Source organism: Brienomyrus brachyistius, unplaced genomic scaffold (genome assembly GCF_023856365.1).
Source record: "Brienomyrus brachyistius isolate T26 unplaced genomic scaffold, BBRACH_0.4 scaffold51, whole genome shotgun sequence".
Classification (NCBI taxonomy): Eukaryota; Metazoa; Chordata; class Actinopteri; order Osteoglossiformes; family Mormyridae; genus Brienomyrus; species Brienomyrus brachyistius.
Genome location: NW_026042326.1, coordinates 1,188,998 through 1,202,699, shown reverse-complemented (window position 1 = coordinate 1,202,699; position 13,702 = coordinate 1,188,998). Strand labels below are relative to the sequence as shown.

Genomic DNA, 13,702 nt, shown 5'->3' with positions numbered 1-13,702 from the left:
ACCAAGGCAAAGTTGCCAATTTAAATCTTCGATGTGCTCTCTTTAACTGTCGGTCCTTGACAGATAAAGCAACCTTGCAAAATCAACTATCTACTGCGAAGAATCTGGACATGCTACTTCTCGTTGAAACTTGGCAAACTCTGAATGACTATTTACTATTTGCTCATCGCTTCTGGCTATAGCTTTTTGTCTAAGCCCCATTTAATAGGCAGGGGTGGCGATTTGGTTGTGGTCTATCATGACAGAATTAATTTAAGTGTTGTTGAATTACTAAACATCTCATCATTTGAATATTTGGTTTTTGAAATCACTGGCCATACGTTGCTGTATATGATACTAATCTATAGACCACCCAAACTCCTTCCAAACTTCTTCTCAGACCTCAATGAACTGCTTACTCTTGTTTCTGGTATGTCACCGGCAATCATCTTACTTGGTGACCTTAATATTCATATGGACATTGATTGCTCATCTGCTTGTGAGCTGCGCTCAATATTGGACTGTTTCTGTTTCGTACAGTATGTTGATTTTCCAACTCACACCAAGGGTCATATACTTGACCTTTTATGTTCCTCTGGTTTGCAAGATGTCCATGCTTCTGGCTCTCTTGGGTTTTTCAAATCATAAACTCATTGAATTCTGTTTTAATTACTCTATGCCTAGAACATGTAAAAAAAACTGTGATTAACTACTGCAACTTTAAGTCTATTGATTAGTCATCCTTTTCTGACACTCTCCATGCATCTTGTCTCCATGATACTCTGGACCTGACTTGTCCCATGCAGATGCTTTCAATGAATAACTCTATAATTTCACAAGTTCTGGACACTTATGCACCTGTCAAATCCCTGCTATTCCCTACTACTCACACCTCCCCCGGTTCACACCAGAGCTTCGCACCATAAAACAGGCAGGCCGCCATCTTGAGAGGCTATGTAAGAAAGCAGGTCTGATAGTTCATACCCTAGCCTATGCTGAACACCTGACGGCTTCCAGATCTGCTCTTATGGCTGCACGCTCATCATACTACTCTTCTCTTATTAACAGTGCTTCAAGCCGACATAGTCTACCTCTCAAGGTTTCTTCCTGCTAGAGGGAGTTTTTCCTCGCCACTGTTGCCTCAGGCTTCCTTGGTGGGGTTCTGGCCGGTTAAATATAAACTGCTTTGTGACAATGACTGTTGTTAAAAGCACTATATAAATAAAATTGAATTGAATTAAGTTGTCAGTCTCCAGCTAAAACTAACATTGCTTCTGATGAGCGCTGTAACTCATTTATGAAATATTTTTAGTTTAAAATTGAAATATATAATTTGTATAATTTCTTTTCTGCAAACCTTCACCCATCTCCATCAACCACCATCACACCACAACCCCCTGCCCACTTGTTATCAGAATTTTTTCCCTCCCCTCCAACTTCTGTTAATCAGATAATCAGGAAATCAAGCCCATCTACGTGTCAGTTGGACCCTGCTCCTACTACACTTATAAAGAACTGTTCAGACACCCTGTCGGTACCCATTTCACATTTAGTAAACTGTAGTCTTGCTACCTGTACTGTCCCACCAGAATTGAAAATTGCCACTATTACACCTGTTCTTAAAAAGCCTGGTTTAGACTCATCTCAGCTAAAGTTTTACAGGCCAATTTCTAATCTTCCCTTCTTGGCTAAGGCATTAGAAAAGGTTGTTGCTGTTCAACTTATTGATCATTTAAACTCTTATGATTTATATGACCCATTTCAATCTGGTTTCAGAACCCTACACAGTACAGAAACGGCTTTACTTAAGGTGACAAATGATCTTCTCATGGCTGCAGTATTCTTAATTATTTATTAAATAGTTAATGGAATCTTAATAGAACCATCAAGTACGGTTCGTAACCTGGGTATAATTTTTGACCAGTTTCTCACATTTCAATCACATGTTAGCTCCCTGGTACAGACTGCATTTTTCCAACTTATCCCGTCCCGAGCAATATCTCTCGCCTCCGTCCATCCCAGGGTGTTACGGATACTAAAACACTAATCCATGCCTTCATCACTACCCGCCTTCAGTATTGTAATGTATTGCTTTCTGGCCTCCCATCAAAACTTCTGAACAAACTACAATATGTTCAGAACTCTGCTGCCCATTTGCTAACACATACGAGAAGAACCGCCCACATCACCCTGATTCTTCATGATTGGTTCATGATTGAACAAATTGCTTACCTGTCACTTACAGAATCAAATATAAAATTCTACTAATCACCTACAAAGCTCTCCATGGACTTGCCCCTCACTATCTGTCTGAACTTCTTCTTCCATATACCCCTGCTCGCACACTAAGATCATTGGGCTCCAACCTTCTTACCATACCTAAATTCAGATTATCTTCTATGGGTGGCAGGGCGTTCAGTGTGACAGCACCTACATTATGGAACGCACTTCCTCACAGTCTGCGCGAGATGCAGTCACTTACCATTTTCAAGCTTCAGTTAAAAACTCATTTATTCCACAAATGCTATAATGTAACCGCTACTACGTAACACTGCTGTTGTTGTTTTGTTGTTATTGTTGCTGTTGCGTGTGCATTGTTTTCTATATCATTGTTTGCATCGTAAAACGTCCTTGAGTATGAGAAAGGTGCTATAAAAATTATTATTATTATTATTATTATTATTATTATGACTGCCTCAGCTGCTGCAGCCACCGCTGAAGACAAGGGGGTAATGCTCAAGCCACAGTCCAAACACTTTGAGTAGTGTATGCAACCGGTTTGTTCCTTTCCCCATGATACTGAGTCAGAAGTGAAGTCATGGACCATTTTTTCTCATCCACATACTTCACAAATGGCTTTCTATAGTCAGGCACCCCCAAAGCTGGGGCTGACATTAACGCTTGTTTTAAATCAATCAGGGCATCTTCAGCTTTGGACGTCCACGTCAGTCTGTCTGTCAGTCAGTCCTAGCCCAATTGTCAAATCAACCAAGGGCTGTGACCTCTGTGCATAGTCCTGAATCCAAGGCCTGCAATAGCCAATCATGCCTAGGACTGAAAGCAATTGCCGTTTAGTCGCTGGTTTGCATGGTTTGGTTCGCGCTCCTGTATGGAGGCCACTCGGTCTGGTCCTAACGACCTTCCTTCACTTGTCAACACATGTCCAAGGTATTTTACCGTTTGTGACACCAGCTGCAACTTTTATTTGGAGGCTTTGTGCCCCCTTTTTCACCAGATCTGCATGTACTTCTCTCACTCCCTCCTCTGCATCTCTAGATAAAGGATACTGGGCCTTGTGAGGCCGAAAGTCAGACTTGGGGTGGACCACCAAAGGCTCAGCTGAAACCATTCTGTCAAAATCATTTTTCCCTTTTGCCCAAAAGCAATCTGGTACCTCCCCTAACCAGTCTGGAAGTGGATCATCACCTTTCCCATTATCTCTTTCTGCATCCCCCTTTCTCTTTACCTGTACAGTCTGATCTATTTTGTATCTTTGCACTTGTCCATCTCTACTCATCCACCTTTCTTCTTCCACGCACACCCACTCACTCCTTTTCTCACACTCTGCCACCTAGGGTCCTGAATCCTTCCATTCTAATGACCCCTTTTTTCCATATGATACATGGGGGACTGAACCTCCCACATACCACTGCTCCTGGTCAGCTGACAAACAGATCGATGCAGCAGACCTGTCTTCTGCCACATGGAGGTAATCTAAAACAGTCTCTACTAGTTTATCCTCTCAGCCCCTCCTTTTCCAGAAAACTGAGCAGTGTAATGCTATCTTTCAGGCTGTTCTTGTCCTTCAGGGATACAGTCTCTCTCTCTACGGATTGTGTCATCTGCTAGCCACCAAGCGGCAAAGTTTTCTTTCTCCAATAAGCAAATCAGTCCCAAAGCCTCTGAGGTCACTATGAAACCGTCTTCCTCCATATTCATCTTCATCCCCATTGTGGAGAAACTCTTCCTGTTTCACAGAAGGCTGTAGCATCAGTCCCACTGCCCCCCTCCTTCTTCAGCATCAGGGGCAGAAGGCTCAGCTATCCCCAATGGAGGAGGGACATAGGCAGGAGGACTAGGTGCAGGTGTTAGCAGTGGAAGACGGGACACTTCAGGCAGGACCAGATATCTGAATTACACTTTTTCCTCTTCTCAGCATTAACTTCAGGCGGAGAAACAGCAGCAGTCGGATCGGCCCCCTTTCCTCTCTGCTAACCTTATCTCTCAGCTGCTCCACTCTAGTCTGCCATCCCCTCCTAGCTCTCACCAAGGCCATAAACTTGTACATTTCCTTACCACAACAACCATTTCCCCTCCTTTCCAGCATTGTCTCACAACATTCTAGCTCCAGTATGTTTAAAGCTTCCTCCTTCGGTCATCTACCCCCAATCTGACAATTCCAATTTTTTACAAGCCTTCTTTGGTCCTGTCACCCATTCCATTTTCTGCCTTGGGAATTGTTTTCCCAGTCCCCCTTTATTACACTTAAGACCTTGGAAATCGGGGTGTCCAAAGTAGATCCAGTGATTTTACTGGTGTGGCAATGGGGTCATATTTTTCCTGTTGTTGGTGTTGGGGGGGCGGGGTCCTTCAGTACATTTTGCTAATCACAAGCATTATCTATTAATCACATGCCATGATCGATGAGGTTTGGCAGCTCTGGTTTACAGGATAAAATGATTCATATCTTGTTTTTATTATTTGGGAAGAGTGGTATTTGGGGTGGGGCCATGGCCACCCCTTAGATTCGCTCCCATCAGGCAGAGGTTATGGTTCTAATTCATAGCTAGGAGTTGTAATCAGAGTACAGGAACTACACGGACAAAACAGGTGCTTGAGATAGAGATACTGTACTCTCCTTAAGATAGGGCACACTATTGGGTCCCCTGGCTTTGTAAATAGAGTCCTGCAGTCACCCCAGTTCCGGCCACAGCACCTTTGAGGAGCTTCCCAGATGACAGGTCAGGAGCCCGGGCTCCGGATCAGTGGGCTTACAAATCTCACAGAACTCCCTGTAATGGCAGCAGAAAAGCCCTGAGCTGGATCAGCACCTGAAGATGGATTCTGAATATAGTGTGAAGAGACTATGGGCATTCATTTGTCAGAAGACACTGGGATTCATTAATGGTTTTTGCTTCCCACAGGGTACGACCTGTAGGGAGCAGCAGTGATATGGACGCCTTAGACTTTGACAAAATGAAGCAGGTAAATTTGTAGAGTAACAGACACTGGTCAGACAAATAGTCTGTTTTTGTTTTTTTTTCCAGCACAGTTCCACCACGTTACTTGCAATAATGATGTGGTTTTAATTTCACAAGGTTTTTATCTCACTGAGAAATAACAGCAAGTATACAGTCAGTGGCCTGTGTATTTTCAGGTACACCTGCTCATAAACACAAACAGCCTGTTCATGCAAAAAGCCAGTCATGTGGCTGCTGACATATACGTACAAGACCCTGACAGAGTGGAGAGCCTAACTGTTTGTAATAACTGTTTGGCCAGTGGTTCCCACATCTCAGAAACAGCCAGCTTTCTGGGATTTTCACACACTGCACTGTCTAATATTCACAGAGAATGGTACAATGAAAAACACCCATTGAGTGAAACACCTTGTTATTGAAAGAGGTCAGAGGTGAATGGCCAGACTCCTTAAAGGTCACAGGAAGGCCTCAAGAGCAAAATAACAGCACAGTACAACTAGGGTGTGCAGAAAGGTTTCTCTGAATGCACAATGCATATACCCATGAAGAGGTTTTGGAGGCAAATATGGATCTTATGCTGTACTGCTCCAGTATATTTAATAAAAGAGCCACAAACACACATAGATAAGCATATATATCTATACATACTCATACAAATGGGCTCTGAGGCTGGAGATCTGTGTTGGCAATTGAAAGGTTAGCAGTTCAAATCTTCTGAATGCCTGGAGTGTTTATTCTCCATGTTCCCTTGAACAAGGCCCTTAAGATGCAATTCCTTTGTTCTGGGTATGACACTAATGTACATCCAGGCCTGTAAATAGGTCCTTCAAGTTTCAGGGGAAAATTTGGGAGTTGGTGGCAGGATTGGCACTTCAGCCAGCAGGAAACAACTTGCACTCTTCCATTTCATTCAGACTAGTGTGGTGCTGAGGAATCACCTACCACTCAGCTGTGCTTGGTTTCTCATCCCTGTGGTGGGTGTAACAGCATGCTGTATCAGTGCATGTTCCTTACGTACTCCTCACACATACAAATATATATATAAATTAGAGAATATGTTATATATAATACTGAATATGCTTGTCCTTCTATTACAATTCTTTTGTGCATGGAGGATATAGGCAGAGCAGATGCATGGAAAAGGTCACGCTTTTTCTCTTGCAGGAAATCTTGGAGGAGGTTGTACGTGAATTGCACAAGGTGAAGGATGAAATAATCAATGGTGAGTTTATGGCATTGGTGTGTTATGATTAGTCAGATGTGAAGAGAATAATTTAAAATGGCCTATTATATAAAAGTGACTGTATCATCTTTCTTTGTGTTTCGCTTTGTTCTCTATTATTCACATTTCCTTGTATGAGTAACAGTCACTCATTTGTCTGCATGATGCCTGTATCACAATTAGTGTGTTGGTTATTTTGGGGCACTTTTCTCTGTCCTGTTGTGTGTGTGACCTCCTTGTGTTCTACTTCTTGAGTATTGCTTGACAAGCTGTGTTCTGTGTGCAGTAATTCCTTGCATTCTTCCAGAATGGTATTCACATGGTGTATGGCTGGCCGCTGCAGTATGCCAGGGGGCTCTTACTCACAGTCTACTCACGATTCAGTTCGATAGATGATTCAGGGCCCCGGCTCGATACGCTCACCATATATTAAACAAAATCAGACTGAAAACAAACTAAGATGTCACAGTTTTTATTTATTTCTTTTTAGGCATGTAAACTTACAAAAAGGTGTTTTTAAATCATAATTTTTTTATTGCAGTTTTTTTCTTATTCTGCAGACTCCAAATGCAAAATATAAAATCTCAAAGCAAATGTGTTGACATTAATAAATGATTTTGTGGCATGGTGCATTGTTGCACGATTATATGCACGATTGCATATCGTCATATTTTTCAATTCAAAATATCATGCCACAGTGCACTATTACACCCCTCATTACTGTAGATCACCTCCTTCTCTATTATGGATCATTTCCATCCATGCTGACAAATTAGTGCTATATAAGTAAGTCATGTGTGGGTCAAACACTAGCCCGTGTGCACAGTCATTTACATTATGAATTCCTCTGACTGTTCACTGTGTGTCCCTCCCCTGCATGCTATCTACCATGTATTAATTTTCCTGTCTTCCACATTATATGAGTTAGATCAGCTGTGTACTGCTTATTCTGGGTTGCATTATTTTATTCTAGATGTTCTTTGTGATCACTTTCCTGTGCAGTAGTTACTGTAAATGCAGTGTGTTTCTTTGCTGGGCTCTCAACATCTCATTCTGTATTACTTACTGTGTGTAGCATTACTGTGTGAAGCCATGGCCTCTGGTGTAGCTCTTGTCAGGGACAGATTATGGGTTGTGTGGGCCCCTGGGCAAAACGTTTGCGAGGGCCCCCCCACCACCACCACCACCACCACCAGCATCACCACCACAACCACCACAATTCAAGGGCCCTTGGCAGCCAAACGCCCTCCCTATAGGGTCAGGGGCCCTTGTAGGCAGAGGATCAAAGAATGTAGGCCCTCTAAAATAGACAAACAAAAATACATTGTTGATAAGCGTTGCAAATTGTTTTGGGCTAGGGGCCCCACAGGCCCCCTGCACCCCAAGGGCCCCTGGGCAGCAGCCCCGCTGGCCCGGTCCGTAATCCGTCCCTGGCTCCTGTCTATAACTTTCCTGCTTATTTCTTGTGTGTAACAGGTGTGGGGCGATCAAATGCGTATATCATACACAATACGTACAAACTCCCACAAGACACTACAGTAACACAGTAAGAAACACTACACTATATCACTATTTCCTTACAAATAGAAGAATATATACAAAAGTTTCAGAGATACAGCAAAAAAATAAACCCACAAAAATGGTAATTTTAAGTTTTGTTTTTCAAAATTTAATTTTAGCTATGGATAATGAATCTGGAAAGCAGCAAAATGCCGATCTTAAGTAACTGGCCTTTCTAGGATTAAAAAAAAATAATAATAATTATCTCTATCAAGGACCCATGTTTCCCCTTCTGTCCATAAACTGTTGAATCACATTACCAAGCCTGTTGTTCTTTCTATCTTTTCCTGCAGCCATTAGACAAGAACTCAGTAGAATTAGCACAACGTAATCTCTGTGGATGACGTAAGACAGCAGAAGGTGCCACGGTGCTGAGGGCCACCCGATGGACACGACTGGCTGAGCGGCACTGAGCTGTCCACGTCATATCATCATGTTGCTAAATTACCGGAATGACCAAAATTTTGGTGGAACGTAGTGAGTACCCCATGTTTGCTGGATGAAGGTGTGGAAAGGAGCTGGAGCATCCGGGAGGCGCCGAGGCAGGAGGAGATGTGGGAAGAGCCTGTTTCTCTGTGTTTTTAATTGTTTTCTCTCTACACTTCTGGACACCCATTTTATCTCACTGCTTTCAGTCTGAAAATGTTGATAAATTTTTTATGGATTTTTTCCCCCTGTAGGTTCCTTATTATTTTGCTGTATTCAGATCTCACACAGTCTGATGTCACCCTATTATTTTAATCCTTTGGAGGAAAATACTGTTAGAAGCACACAGTCTGAACTCCGGTTATGACCTCAGCATACTTATTTTAGTATGTTTTTGTATTCTTTTGCTAAAAAATGTATTACATCACTGAAGTAACAAAAAAATTAAACAATGAATAATTAAAAATATCAACTGTCACTAGGAACACTGAAACTCTACACACCAGTCATGAATTTACTGGAGTACTTGTGGTCATGTTAATAAAACGTTTACTGGTTGCAGAAATACGAAACATTGCTCTACTCTACATTCTTGTTTGACCATGTTTATAAAGTTTGAAATTCACATTTACACATTAATAAAATTAATATTAACGTTGATCGCATTAAGATTGAACTTTAGAGCATTAGCAGAAATGAGACTGCAAGTATACAGTACACTCATTTTAGACCACGTACGCTTGAACTGATTTGTGGCAATCCTGGAACACCGCATGTAGAGATCACACAGATGTATTGCAAAACTTGCAGTGTTTGTGACTGCAGTTTTTGCTAGGGGGTGGCATGGTGTTGCAGTGGTTAGCACTGTTGTCTCACACCTCTGGGACTTGGGTTTGAGTCTGTGCTGGTGTTCCATGTATGTGGAGCTTGCATGTTCTCTCCCTGTCATCGTTGGGTTTTCTCCAGATACTCCAGTTAGTCCCCAGAGTCCAAAATCATGCTGAGGTTAAACTGGAGTTTTTGGTGAACTTTTCCATAGGTGTGACTGTGTGAGTGAATGGAATGTGAGGGTGCCCTGCAATATGTTAGCACCCCAAGTTAAACATTCTGAAAGGTGGAAGGTATCAAACATGTTGTCCCAAGGCAGGGAGATAAGCTGTAGTCTTAGGAGGGTAACACGTATCCCTGTGAGAAGACTTCTGTGGCTCTCTGCAGTACATTTGGTCAGTCAGTATGTTTACATGCACAGCTAAGTTGAGCTACAGATATACCTCGAATATGCCATTTAATCAGACTACTGTCCTTGTCCCAGTATACATGCACGGGAGGGGAATCGATTTATTGACCAAAGTATGTTTGACTCCGCTACAATAGGTGCCGATATGGCTCTTTTCAGCTTGTTAGTATTGAGCTTTTTCCAGTTGACCTATTATGTCACAGGCATAAAAAATAATAACATTTAAAATAATGGGTGTGTGGACAAATAAAGTGACAAGCTTTAATTGCGACATAAATTTCTCGCAAACCTGTCTAGGAGTGATTTAAACAGGAAGGACTTGCAGCACTCATGCAAAAGCAGAGGAGGTGAACTTTAAACTGATTTTTAAACATGTGCTAGATAATGTTGAAAATGAATAATGATAAAAATTGTAAAACTTGCTAGGTTTTTTTTTCCTATGTTGTAGCGAGACTTAAACTCCCTGCGCTATAATATCCATACCAAACTGAAGAAAAGAAAAAGCCTGATACTGTATTAATCTAGCTGACTAGTAATGTAAGAATTAGATATAGTGATATATATAGTATAAAGTGAATAACACGTAATACTGGTATTAATATCGCACGTTGTCCAGTCCTACTACAGACATTTTTAGAATTTAGTACAAAATACCCTCATGTTGTGATGTCATTCGGCACCGGAACCATTTTTTACACCAGTGGAAAACTAGCACCTATACTGTACTTACCGTACATTTTATACTTTCTTGAAGAAAAAAGGTTAAGTGATACCTTGGGCGGAGCTTAGTAGGGCTCCATTTATGACCTCATAAGTGGGAGGGGGCGTATCCCTTATTCTGATTAGTCGAGGGGTTATGTCCATATATGGTATCAAACATGCTTATGCCACGTGTTGCAGATATGGTTTGGGAGATATGGGGGACCGGTAAACTTTAATAGAATAAAAATACATTACATGTATTTATTAATGTATTTTTAATTACGTTTTAAGGAATAATAAAACATATAGTAGGATGAATGTATGCTAGCGCATACACGTCCAGCGGTGGTCTGGCTGCAGCCACGTGCTGTTAGGAGTAGGCATAAGCATCGCAGTACTTTGAGTATTTTAAAAGAAAGCACTTAAACTCATATTTAACCACCATGTTAAAAGAAGAAAAACTTACATTATGTTCTTTAGCGGTATTTATGTATTTTTATGGCAGATTGTACAGGCCTTACCCCGCTATCTCTGGGGAATCGGCCCAGACAAACACCGCTGTATTTAATTGCTGTAGGAGCTAGTGAGCGCCATGTATCAACATACATCAAAAACATTTTAAAACCTTTTGTAGAATTCTTATTTTAAAATAAGTATAAAAAGTGTAAAATTAATCGCTAGGCAGATGTACCATACTGATAGCCGGTCCTATGACCAACAAGGTAAGAACATATGGCACCAAAGCAGGTTCAATAGTCTTTAAAAGAATAAAATACATTACAAATATTTATTAATAAATAATTTAAATGTGTTTTAAGGATAATAACTTTTATCAGCGTGCTTTTAATGGTGCTCCGGGCTCATAATTTTTTTCTAGCTAGAGATGAAAGAGGGTCTGGCAGTTTTAAATGGTACAAAAGTAATAGTTGTGTTTGTTAACATGTTATTTTAAGCAGTACACTCATTTTATACCACGTACGCTTGAACTGATTTGTGGCAATCCTGGAACACCGCATGTAGAGACCACACAGATGTATTGTAAAACTTCAAGGAATAACGAGTTTAAATGAACATACGGCATTACCCCAAATCGGTGCGGATAATAAAATTGTCGGCCCCAGTAATGTTTTAAACGGGGATAGGAACTAGTAAGCAACATTTAGTGGCAAGCATCAAAAACATATTTTTTAAAACTTTGGCAGAATACAGACTTTGTTACTTTTCACGCTCATATGTACAAACACACACCACGGAGGTCAGATGCTTTGGAGTTTAACTTTAGGTCTGTGAAAATAGTCACGCAAGCTCCTACAGCACTAGCTCCTACAGCAATTTAACACAGCAATGTTTGTCTGGGCTGATTCCACAGATAGCGGGTTAAGGCCTGTACAATCTGCCATAATCATGTTAGAGAATATGTTACCCCAAGGCCAGTGCTTACCCTGTGTTGCCTGCTCGATGCAGGGATCTGTTACCCAGAGTGCTTTGCTTCTGCTGCGAGGCGCCCCATGTTGTGTTAGGCAGAGGGGCCATCTCTGGATCAAACGCAACCCTTGCGGTGTCTTGTTTTATGAAATCTGCAAAACTTTGTCGGTTACCTTCCATAATGGAATCTTGAAGCAATAGTTAATTTACACTTCTACCAAAGTTTTTAAAAATGTTTTGATGTATGATTCTAAACATGTAGTACTTTTAAAGCGGCACATAGTTTCATGACAAAAGGTGACCATACTGCCCCCTGGATTTTTGGTGGTACTGCATCTCGTGTATGTGTAGCGTAAATTCTATGCGTAGGGGTACAAACGACATATGCAATGAATGCAGAATACATGTGGCCGCCATGATGCTTAAGAATACTTAGGATGTTTTATTTTAAATAAAAAAAGAGCTTCATTAGTTAAACAACATTATCGTTAAAGGGGCTTATTTGAAATAATTTGGGCTATGTGTGCCCCGGTGGTGTCTCCATTTTGAAATGTGTGTCTGCCTGAGCACTGCTGCCAACTCCTCAGTAAGGAAAGCAGCTATTGGCTGTCCCAAAAGTCACTAGAATTCAGTAAATTACGAGATCGCCTAGTTTGCATAATGTGCAATATGCATGAAATTGTAATGAATTGAGTTGTAATTGTAGGAGAGAGGAATATTGTCGTGGGAGAGACAAAAACTGGTTAAAAACACCCTAAATACATTTTGAACTGCAAATGAACTTTCTTCAGTCGATTCTTGTTTTTTAATATCACAATTCCAACCCTCCTCTTTTATCCGGGCATGAGACCAGCAAAAGTGACCCCAAAGAGACACTGGCGGACTACATACACAGAGGCTGTGCTGGCTCACAGAAAAAGTGGATCATCATCATTTTGGTCAAGGTTCTCTATGTTAGGTTCAGCAACTGAGGGAGCTGACTTAAATGAGCACTGGCTATAGATCTAGCATCTCTTCCCTCCAACTCAACAAGCCCCAGAAATGTTGACACAATTGTCTGCTTGGTGTTACTAAAGTACCTTATCACAATCCCCATTTACATCTGTGGACTCTTTGAGGAGGTGGCTAAAACAATGCTCACCCACATCTACGGCCAACCTTTTTAGAAAGTATGCTGCTAGAACATCATTAATCACTGTGTCCTGTGCATTTTGAAGTGGTTAGCAAGAGTGGAGTCTGAGAAAGCAGCTCTACATGCTTTTCCAATGTGGTCACATGCCAGCATAGAACAGTGTTCAGTAATAGCTAATCTTATGGTGACCTCTGCCTTCTTTTGCAGAACAATTGATGGCAGTGTGGTTTGGGTGGAACCGTTAGAAGGTTTTGCCTTTTGAGAATGTTTTTGAGTTGTCGTGTTTTTTTACATCACTAAGTTTGGCATAGAAATCAGCCTTACAATACAGGCACTATGCCCGAGTAGCATCTCCAATAAACAGTTTCAACCAGCCGTTGAATTCAGGGTTTGATCCCCACTGTATTTCTGAGAATACAGTTTAGACTGAGGCATGATGAATGTTTAGCGTATGTCGCAGAGAGGCACACATGCAGTGGACGACGTAAGTGACTGAGGCTGTGAGTCAAATCGGTAATTTATTTTAGTGCAGCCATTTATTTTAGACGTAGAAATTTTTTTATTTACATCCTGCCCTGACTAAGCCAGGGCAGGATCAGCCAGTGGCGGATTTGAGCATGTGCAATTAATTTGCAGTCTAGACGCAGAGGGGTGAACATCTGCTGCTCTGACTGCAGCTAGCAGGGCTGCTGCGTGAGGACTGGCTGCCTATGACACCTTTGGGATGGGAGAGGTGCTCATGGCAGCACTCGCTGCTCGGTGAGAAGAGTAAGAATGATAAATACTTTCACGTCAGAGTCTCCAAAAGTCTCCAGTAA

At 41.5% G+C, this 13,702-nt stretch overlaps 1 protein-coding gene across 2 annotated transcripts in view; it reads left to right on the top strand.

The window, feature by feature from the left end:
* The window catches only part of LOC125723799 (ena/VASP-like protein), a 71,444-nt gene extending 60,884 nt beyond the window's left edge, over positions 1-10,560 (top strand). For both annotated transcript variants that reach the window (XM_049000588.1, XM_049000589.1), the window contains 3 exons: positions 5,124-5,184; positions 6,345-6,402; positions 8,256-10,560. In XM_049000588.1, the coding sequence (XP_048856545.1) occupies positions 5,124-5,184; positions 6,345-6,402; positions 8,256-8,293 (157 nt within the window). In that variant the 3' untranslated portion in view covers positions 8,294-10,560. The remainder of the gene's footprint in view (positions 1-5,123; positions 5,185-6,344; positions 6,403-8,255) is intronic.
* Positions 10,561-13,702: the final 3,142 nt, after the last annotated feature.